Raw genomic sequence first — 10,426 nt, 5'->3', positions numbered from 1 at the left:
TACAATAAGACAAGCATACTTTGAAAATATTTCTTTTTTTGTTTTTTTCCTCCCCAAGCCCCAGTACATAGTTGTATATCCTAGTTGTAAATCATTCTAGTTCTTCTATGTGGGATGCTGCCACAGCGTGGCTTGATGAGCGGTGTGTAGGTCCACGCCCAGGATCCAAACTGGCAACCCCCAGACTGCCAAAGCAGAGCGTGTGAACTTAATCACTTGACCACGGGGCCAGCCCCATAAAATATTTCTCAGCTCAAAAAGGAAGAGAAATCACTAAGTATTGGTGGGGAAGGTGATACAGGAATGTTTCCAGTAAGCCAATGACCAAGCAGACTTTTCATGAGCCAAATGGCTATTCTACAGCTAGAATCTGTTCATGGTGTTTCAAAAAACTTCAGCAAATTAGGAATAGTAAGGAATTTCCTCAAAGTGATATAGAGCACCTTCAAAATCCCTGCAGTTAATATCACACTCAATAATGAAAAATTATTTCAAAATGTTTCCCCTTGAGGTTGAGAATAAAGCAAGAATGCTCGCTTTTACCATGTGTATCCAACATTGTACTGGAGGTTCTAGCCATTTCAGTAACACTAAGAACAAAAAAAGAAATAAAATTTTAAAAATAAGAAGGGAACAAAGGGACGGGCCCAGTGGCATAGTGGTTAAGTGCTCATGCTCCATCTTGGCAGCTGGGGGTTCACAGGTTCAGATCCTGGGCACAGACCTACACACTGTTCATCAAGCCATGCTTGACATCCCACACACAAAATAGAGGGAGATTGGGACAGATGTGAGCCCAGCTACAATCTTCCTCAAGCAAAAAGAGGAAAACTAGCAACAGATGTTAGCTCAGGGCCGATCTTCCTCAGAAAAAAGAAAAAAGAAAGGAACAATTCCTATTCCTATTTGCAGATGACATGATTGTTTACATAGGAAACTCCCAGGAAATCTACAAAACAACTTATAGAACTAATAAAGGAAATCGGTAAGATCATAGGATACAAAAGCAATATGCAAAAATCAATTGTAAATCAACTAACATACAAAAATCAATTGTATCAGAAATATTAGAAATAAACAGTTGGAAATAAAATTGTAAACACAATTCCATTTACAATAGTGCCAAAAAATATAAATACCTAGGAATAAATGAAACAAAAGTTATCCAAGACCTAGAACAAGACCATTAAAAACCACAAAACATTACTGAGAGAAATTAAAGAGGATCCAAATAAATGGAGAGAAATATCATGTACTTGAACCAAAAGAGTCAATATGTTAAAATGGCAATTCTCTCCCAAATTAATCTATAAATTCAACATCATTTCAATCAAAATTCTACCATACTGTTTTGTAGAAATAGGCAAACTAATTCTAAACTTTATATGGAAACACAAAGGACCTGGAACAATCAAAACAATTTTGAAAACGAAGAAAGTTTCAGGACTTACCTTACTGATTTCTTCATTTATTATAAAACTTCAGTAAGCAAAACTGTTGGTATTGGTGAAAAGATGGAACTATAGATTGGAATAGAGAGTTCCAAAATAGACCCACACACATATATGGCAAATTCATTTTCAACAAAGGTGCCAAGACACTCAGTTGGAAAAGAAAGCATTTTCAACAAATAATGTTGGATCTACTGGATATCTTTAGAGGGAAAAAAAATAACATCAATCCTTATCTCACATAATACATGCAAAAAAAATTCAAAATGGATTATAAACCTAAGTGTAAATTCTAAAATATAAAACTTCTGCAAGGAAACACAGGAGAAAATCTTTTGCTGGGGATAGGCAAAGATTTCTTATCTAGAACACAAAAAGCATGAAACAGTTTTTAAAACTGATAAATTGAACTTCATCAAAATTAAAAACTTTTGCTCTTCAGAAGGCATCATTAGGAAAAAGAAAGTGCAAACTGGGAGAAAATACTTGCAATAGATATAGCAGTGTGTATGTGGATGCATATCCAGAATATGTAAAGAACCCATACTACTGAATGATAATAAGACAAACTACTCAATTTTTTAAATGGACAAAAGATTTGAACAGACACTTTACACTTTACACCTTACAGGAAAGATATAAAAGTGGCTAATAAACTCATGAAAATATGGGCACTGTCATTAGTCCCTACAGAGCCACAACTGGCCAAAATTAAAAAGACTCACCGTACCAAGAGTTGACAAGGATGTGGAACACCTGGAACTCTCATACACTGCTGGTGGGAACACAAAATGGTACAACTGCTTTAGAAAACTATTTGGCAATTTCTTAAAAAGTTAAGTTTACATTATATGCAATCCAGTCATCACACTCCTAGGAATTTACCTAAAGGGAACAAAAATATATATCCATGCAAAGATTTGTACACAAAGCATTATTCTTTCCATAACAGCTCTATCTGTAATAGCCAAAATCTAGAAATAACCCAAATGACTATCATTCAGAAAACAGATACACAGATTGTGGGATATCCGTACAAAGGAATACTAGTCAGCAATAAAAAGAAACAAATTACAATTTTCAATAACATGGATGAATCTCAAACTCATTATCTTGAATGGAGTGATGGTTTCATGGGCTTATACATATATCGAAAAATAATCAATTTACATACTTTAAATATGTACAGTTTATTGTACTCTAATTTCAATTCAATAAAGTTATACTAAATTTTTTTAAAACTCAGTGGGAAATTTTTAGAAAGAAAAACTAAAGCTTCCTCTACCATGCTCCTGACTTGCATTGTAGTTGATGTCCCTTGGGGAAGCATCAGCCACAGAAAAACAGTAGGCTATCAAGCTGACCAAAATAAATATATCCACAGAAAAATATCAGTTTCTACTCACAAGAGCCCTGACAGTTATCATTAGATTACTATATAATGATTTAATGATCATGTTAATGTGCTGATCATGTAATAAGCTGTAGATATCAAAATTGTTAATTATGCAGAGGTTTTCTGAGACCTGACCGTTATTTCAGGACTTCTTCAGGGTAAAGACGGAGAAGAGCCACTTTAGACTATGTTAGAAAAAATTAAAATTAATGTATTTTTTAAATTAAGGGTAATATTGGGGGACATGCAGGAGCTTCTGGGGAGCCGGAACGTTTTCTTTCTTGACCTGGGCTGTTGCTACACGACTGTTCTCTTGGTGATGGTCCGTTGAGCAGTACTTTGTGTTTTGTGCACTTTTTGTATATGGGCTATACTTCAATTTTAAAAGTTTAAGATAAAAAAGTCTTTTGCCCCCAACCAGCCCAAATCCTTGGAGTCACCCTTTCCTCCTCCTCCGTACCTAATCCTGCTGATATCAAAAGGATCCCCAAGTCCATTAATTCTGTCTTTGTGGGATTCCTCACATCTTCTCTCTCGTTTTCACAGATACCTCCTGCCAAGGTCGCATCCTCAATGACTCATGAAAGAGAGGTTGGCAGGGACAGGAACAGGCGGTCGGAGGGGGAAGAGAGCCCTGTGACGTGGCATAGTTAGGTTTGAGAAGGCTTCCTGGGGGTCAGGCCTGCTCTGGGGCTTAGAAAGCCGGTCTTCTTAGCGAAACCAAAATGGGTTTCCTCCTGGCCAGTTAAATCAGACTCTCCACCAGAAGTAGTTGTCTCACAAAGTAAAGTACATTTGCAGCAAATAGGAGACCATAAGGAACCATTTCCAGAGTCATGGCGTCCCCAAACAAAGGGAAGCAGGGACCTTCAATTTTGGATGGGGAATGAATATTCAAAAGGGAGAGGTGGGTATTCGCTTGCACAGGCTCACTTGGAAAACATGCTCCCACATACACTGCAGGTTACAGTAATAAGGCCTCAGCTCCTCCTGGAGAGGCCTTAGCATTAGAAATAAGGCAAAGGTCACAGGCGTAGCTCTTGTGGTGAGGCTCGGTCTGGTTCAGGGAGGGTGGTGATTGCATCTCCTTAACATAACAAAAGGAAAAGAACAATCTGGAAAAGTAGTTAAAATGCTTCCAAACCCACTTGAGTTCCTCTGGACAACTAGTCAGTAACAGTCTCAACACTCTTCCAGCCATGCCCCCTGCAGTGCGTGAATCCCTTTAGCCAGTGCACTGCCACACCTTTAGGACCCCCTGGACATACTACACAAGAACACCCCATATAACTCGAACTACATTGACCAATATTCTGCTCCAGCTAAACCCACTCCCCACTCTGGGCCTTTGCCCGCTCCTGGTTTCCTGCCAGGAATGCCCCACCCAACCCTCCACATGTTTAAACCAAACTCATCCTTTAAGAGCCAGGGAGAAGTCTGGGCTGGGAGGTGGCTCACGGAGTGGGGTCCAGGCATCTGGGCTCACTTAGGCCTGCACCTCACCCCTCCTCTGCCCCCCGCAAAGGAGCAAGAGGATAGCCAGCAGTTCTGATACCTGAACACAGAAAAACCCTACACTCTTCCCCTCAGCCTTGGCTGGAAATTGCAACTGAAGCCAGAGGCTCCCAGTCTCAATGGGTAGCTGAGTGAGGAACCTTGAAAAGAATGCAAAGACAACGCAGGGCCCTTGAGAAAAGTAGGCACTGAGCTAGCAATTATGTTTTGTTGGATATAGGTAAAATCTGGAGAATATTTGCCAGAATATTCTTGCACACACTAAAAATATAAACAAAAACCAAGTTGAGGTGAAGGTTCCTTCTTTTTTTTTTTTAAAGATTTTTTTTTCCTTTTTCTCCCCAAAGACCCCCGGTACATAGTTGTATATTCTTCGTTGTAGGTCCTTCTAGTTGTGGCATGTGGGACGCTGCCTCAGCGTGGTTTGATGACCAGTGTCATGTCCGTGACCAGGATTCAAACCAACGAAACACTGGGCCGCCGGCAGCGGAGCGCTCGAACTTAACCACTCGGCCACGGGGCCAGCCCCTGAAGGTTCCTTCTTCCAGATGTATATTTGTCCTATTGCTTATTATCTCAAACTGTGCACTAGGGGCTTATTTGCAAGGATTTCTCTTGAACCAGCCTGACAAAGGTTTATTATTATCTCCTGTGTTCTGTAACTCTTAATCTTGAATCTATGCTTGCTCTGGGTCTTAATAATTTACTGTAATTTCCATTTACTGACCATATATTTGTTATAAGAAAATATATTTGTAGAATATGCCTGTTGTAAGAAATTGAGTTTACTCACCTAAAAATAATGTCGCTCACCCTGACCTCACTTTTCATTCTGTAGCTTCACTGGAACCTAAGGGGCATAATTTCATGTGTTAGAGCGCATCAAGACTGTGTATGTTGGATTTTTCCCTACAGGCCTGTGGCTCTAAAAAATTCATTTCCAGGAAGCAATAAGAGATGAAGTTTGAAGTTTTCTCTGTCAAGGACGGAGGAGAAAAGATGCCAGAATGAAAGTATCAGGCAAGGAACCAATAATGACAGCAAGGCCCCCAAGGAGAAGGGTGCCTCTGTGAGTGCTTGACTTCCAGGACCCTGTCATACTCTTACTTAAATCCTTCGATATTTCCTAAAGTTCAAGTCTAATTTCCTGGCATGAAACCTGTTCTTCATGAGGCTGCCCCTTCCCACGGCTTCTCTCCTAACCTGAGCTCCTCCCGCCCTGCACCACTCACCATACGATGGTGCCACCTTGTTTCTGACATGAAGACTGGGTCATGCTTTCTCCCCCCTCCTTGTGGGTTCTCCTGGATCCCAGAAGTAAACTCTACCCCACCTCTCAGCTGTTTCTTTCTTATTCTTCCTTCAAGATCAGACCGAGAATCATCCACACATCTTCTGCCAAATTAAATAGAATTAGGGGCAAGAAGCAACTTTGTTCACATTTTTGTAAAGGAAACAATTTTGGCTTATGTATACTGTTAGCTTCTGACTTAAAATATCCACAGATGATCTTTTTTTTTTTAAAGGTTGGCACCTGAGCTAACAAGTGTTGCCAATCTTTTTTTTCTTCTTCTTTTTCTCCCCAAAGACCCCCGGTACATAGTTGTGTATTTTTAGTTGTGGATCCTTCTAGTTGTGGCATGTGAGACGCCGCCTCAGCATGGCCTGATGAACAGTGCAACATCCGTGCCCGGGATCCGAATCAGTGAAACCCTGGGCCGCCAAAGCAGAGCGCGGGAACTTCACTCAGCCACTGGCTGGCCTGATGATCATATTAAGTAACAAAACTTCCAAGTTTATTCTTCCAAAATTTTAGTCAGATACAGAAGTTGGATTTTATTGATTCCTTTGTTTTCATTCACTAAAATAATCATGAGATTCCTTACTATTATTTGAGGCTTCCCAAATGGTGAAGTGCAAATGGGTTATAGATAGGGATCCCTCAGGCAAAACCCCAAGGCCAGATACCTGCCAGCTGGGAGCAGCTCCCTCAGTTCAACCAGTTTACGTCCATTTATCGCTGTCTAAGTGGGCCGTGAAATGAAACAGTTTGCTCTGTGTTGTGTCTGGCTTCAGGACAGGCGGCAAATTCCATCAGGTGGTAAATAACATCCAGTTAAAAAGATGTGCCATATTCTTTTGCCAATATTTTACTTAGGATAATTGGATCTTAGTTCTTTTCTTTTGTTAGTCTAAAATATCTTTTTGTTGTTGTTAAACTTGATTTAGTTTCAAAATTATAAAAGGTGTGAAGCGGTATGTTTCATTACCCTATTCTACTCTTGAAACAGTGTATATACCCACAGCTGTTATCTGTCCTGGGGAAGATCTGAATGATGAGGGAGGAAGAGAGGGAGGGAGGAAGGGGGAATGAGGCCCCCAGGTAGTGCATCTAGGGTAAAATCTGTCCACTGTGGGCATAGACAATGAAAAGGTGACTCTTCAGGAGGGTGGGAGATAAGAGGAGGGTGGAGTTTGGGGACAGCAAGACAGGGAGCACTAAGGGGTGGGGTCATGGCTTGGGTAGAAGGGGCTGAAACAACCAAAGGTCTGGGGCGCTCATATGGCCACGCTGTTTTCCACCAGGCTGGGCCGCAGGTACTCGTAGGGCATGTCCAGCTTTGCATTCCGGATCTCAATTTCCTTATCAAGGGCAGCCAGATCCTCTCTGAACTTCTTCAGCACAGCCTTGGGCCCAGGGCCCGAAAAATACTCCTCCTCATGCTGGCCCAGAGCCACCTGGGATGGAGAGAAAGAGGCAGCTGAGCGCTTTACGACCCTCAGTTTGGAGTGCCACACCTTCCTGAAGGTGCCCCCTTCCACAGGGAGCCGGGCACCTGGCTCTCACCATGACGGGCTGCCGTCTGCCTAGCTGCCAAGTGATGGACATCTGGAGAGAAGACTGATGAACGTTGGGCAGTGTTGCCATCACCGTCTCCAACGTCGCATCCTTGGTGGTCGGTGGGGGCAGCCGCATCGTGCAGGGTGCATTAGGGACCCAAGCATACCAGTCCAGCTAAGAAGGGGCAGATACCTAGAGTCTATGTCTGCTAAGCATGAAAACCCCTTAGCCCACCTACGCACGGCACTGTCCCACAATCCAGGTCCAAATGCCCAGCTGCCCACCTCTGGTAAGTACCTGGCCCAGGTGGACGGAGGAATGCTGGCCAGTGCAGGTGAAGATGCACATGGTGACAAAGTGGCAGACCTGGTCCCGGGACTCTAAGGACACAGGAAACCCTGCAAAGGATAAGGAGAGTCAGAACCTGCGAGGCTAGGCATAGAAGAGAGCTCAGAGAGATGAGGGAGGGAGGGGAGAACGAGATGGGGAGAAGGGGCGCCCAGGACTCTCAGGAACTGCTGTGGGAAGGGACGTGAGAGTGGCTTGGGTGGGGAAGTGGGGAGCTGTGCTGGGAGGGTCCCGCCCAGTAGGGTACTGTGAGCTCATACTGGCTCACAAGAGTCAGTTGTGCGAAATTTTCAGGCATTTAGCAAACTGGTTGACATCACACTGGTAGCCATCATGGGAATATTTACACCAAGGAAATGCGCTAATGCTCAAATCAGGCTTTTCTTTCAGACAGCCAGTTGTTAAACATTTATGAACAACCACTGGTCCCACTGCATCTGGGACCTGGAGGGGTTCTCAGTGTATGCGGCAGGGACCTGTCTCTGGTAGAGTGGAAAGGGAATCTGGGGGTGCCTTTGGGCATTTTCATAGGGGTTGGAAATGCTTCTGGAAGCTTCCATAGAAGTACAAAGGATTCTGGGGAGATTCCAAGGAGGACTCTCTCCTGTTGGAGGTATTAGGGCAGGGGCTCATCTTACCTCGGTCCTGGGCCCCTAGCAGCCCAATTTCAGTGATCTCTCGACACCAGGTCTGCAGCTCAAGATCTTCTTTCACGGCCCCGTCCGTCTTATAATGCAGATTCACTATTCCCTCCACATATCTGCTGGCCAAGGGGTCGGGGCCAGAGAACTGAAGCCGACAGGGAGCCACCAGGCCCTCTGCTCCCTGCCCACACGGCCAGGTCAGGACCCCCAGCCCTCAACTCAGACACAGACCTCCTCTTCTCCTAGCCTCCTCCCCGACTCCCACCTCCACCAGCCCTGCTTCCCCGCTGCCTCACCGAAAGATGACTTCCCAGAGCCGCAGGGCATCTTGGGCATAGAAGGAAGACTTGACGCCCAGGAGCCCCCGGTCCTCCAGGTCATCAGGGGGACAGAATGACCTGTAGGTCAGAAAGGGTCCAGCTCGCCTGAGCAGCTCCACGTGGCCTCCCCCACCTGTGCTCACCACCTGAGGAGCAAGGACAGGCAGTCAGGCCAATCAACCTGCCTCGAGGCCAGAGCCGGAGGGAGAGTGAACTCCAGAATCCCCCTGTCTCTCCTCATACCTGGTCGAAAATTCCCATGTTGGAGACCAGCCCAGACCTGGCCCGGATGTTAATTTCCATGGTGTATCTCAGGTGAGGAATTATAAGCTAGAGGGAGAAGAGCAGGGAAGGGCAAGGTCAGAAGAGAGCTGGGGCAGGTCCCTGCAGGAAATAGGGGGTAAAAAGCAGGAAAGGTACCAGGTCTCAGGAAAAGCACGGCCGTGACGTTCAGTGGCCCCTCAACACCAGGAGTGTTCAGTTGACGTGTAATTAGTGCCAAAAACTGTGGACTTATTGCTCTATGATGACCGAAAGACATCATTCTCCTTTTCTTTTCATAATGACTATTCAAGGTCTAGCTCAATGTTTCTCAACCTTTTCTTCATTATCACTCCTTTAAGGAGGGTTTTTAGCTATTCTTTCCTACTCTCACCCTCCCATGCAATTTTAATGCTATAGATATATCTATTATGCACTCTACGTCTATATATGCTTTACACATAAAAATAATAAGATATTTTGCCCCCCTACAACCACTTGCACCCCCTTGGGGGGCATAATTGCCCTCACTGAGAATGCATGGCCTAACCTGCCTACCTCCAGAACTTCATCACCTACCTTCTCCCCTTGCCCATTACACTCATCCTCTTTCTGTTCTTCAAATATGTCAAGCTTGTTCCTGCCTCAGGACCCTTGCACTTACTGTCAGCCTCTGCCTAGAACAATGTGCCCCTTGATCATTTCACCGCTGGATCCTCAATCTCTATGTCATCTCCTCAAAGGAGCCTTTCCTGACCACCCAATCTAAACTCGCCATCACATCACCCTGCCTGGATTCTCCACATTGTACTTATCACAGCTGATGTGTTACAGTACAATCTTTATTGTCTGTTAGCCGTTAATGGAAATGAAAATCCCCAAAGATCAGAACCTCACCTGTCTTGCTCAGCACTGGCACCTAGAACAGTTCTTGCCCCATGGGAGGCACCCACGAAAAAAAGTGAATAGGTGAATACTCTGCTCTAATTACCTGTAATAAACCAGGCTGCTGCTGTTGACCTGAGCCCCTCCAACTGGCCTATGGGTCACTGTTTTAGAATTCTTCAAAGCTGGCTGGAAAATCTGTTATGTATTTGCATGGTGCCCTCTTGTTGGATGGAATCCTCAGTCATTTGTGTGTACTATATACATACTGTATGTATATCTGTGCTTTATACATAAAGAAAAGGAAGACTTCTCACCACCCTACCCTGCTGATGAATCATTTTCACCTCCTTGGTAGAGACCCATCTTGCCCAAAGATGTTTCGCGCCTTCTGCGGGGGGGGGACAAAAGAGTGGAGGCGCTAAATAATGGGGCCCAAGACCCCGCCCCTCAGAAGCCTTGCCAGGGATCGGGGCTGTGGATGGCAGTTCTCCAGCCAACCCTTCCCAGCTCTGCGCCGCCCAGAGCTCAACCCGAAGCCGAAGAAGGCGGGGCCATGTGGGGCCAGGGGATTCGGACCATTATCTTGATGGGAGGAGGATAGAAGGAGGAAGCAGATGAGAATTTGGGCAGAAAACATGTAGGAAGAAGGAATCGAAGCCTGGCCCAGCAGGCAGATGGTGTGGGTGGCTGGGAAGCCCACTCTGTCTACACACACACATACACACACACACTGGCCTCATGAGTTGGTTCACCTCTGCCAA

At 44.6% G+C, this 10,426-nt stretch overlaps 1 protein-coding gene across 1 annotated transcript; it reads right to left on the bottom strand.

Moving 5' to 3' along the window:
* Nucleotides 1-6,136: 6,136 nt before the first annotated feature.
* Nucleotides 6,137-10,014, bottom strand: LOC103561432 (polyunsaturated fatty acid lipoxygenase ALOX15). The gene is made up of 6 exons (XM_070563221.1): nt 8,760-10,014; nt 8,493-8,662; nt 8,191-8,312; nt 7,502-7,602; nt 7,211-7,378; nt 6,137-7,101 (listed from the first exon to the last, which is right to left on the bottom strand). Exons 1-6 carry the CDS (start codon nt 8,817-8,819, stop codon nt 6,922-6,924), a joined length of 801 nt encoding a protein of 266 aa, XP_070419322.1. The 5' UTR covers nt 8,820-10,014; the 3' UTR covers nt 6,137-6,921.
* Between the last annotated feature and the right edge of the window lie 412 nt (nt 10,015-10,426).

Source organism: Equus przewalskii, chromosome 10 (assembly GCF_037783145.1).
Source record: "Equus przewalskii isolate Varuska chromosome 10, EquPr2, whole genome shotgun sequence".
Lineage (NCBI taxonomy): Eukaryota > Metazoa > Chordata > Mammalia > Perissodactyla > Equidae > Equus > Equus przewalskii.
Note: the sequence above shows the minus strand (reverse complement) of the source record. Positions and strands in the feature narration are given on the sequence as shown.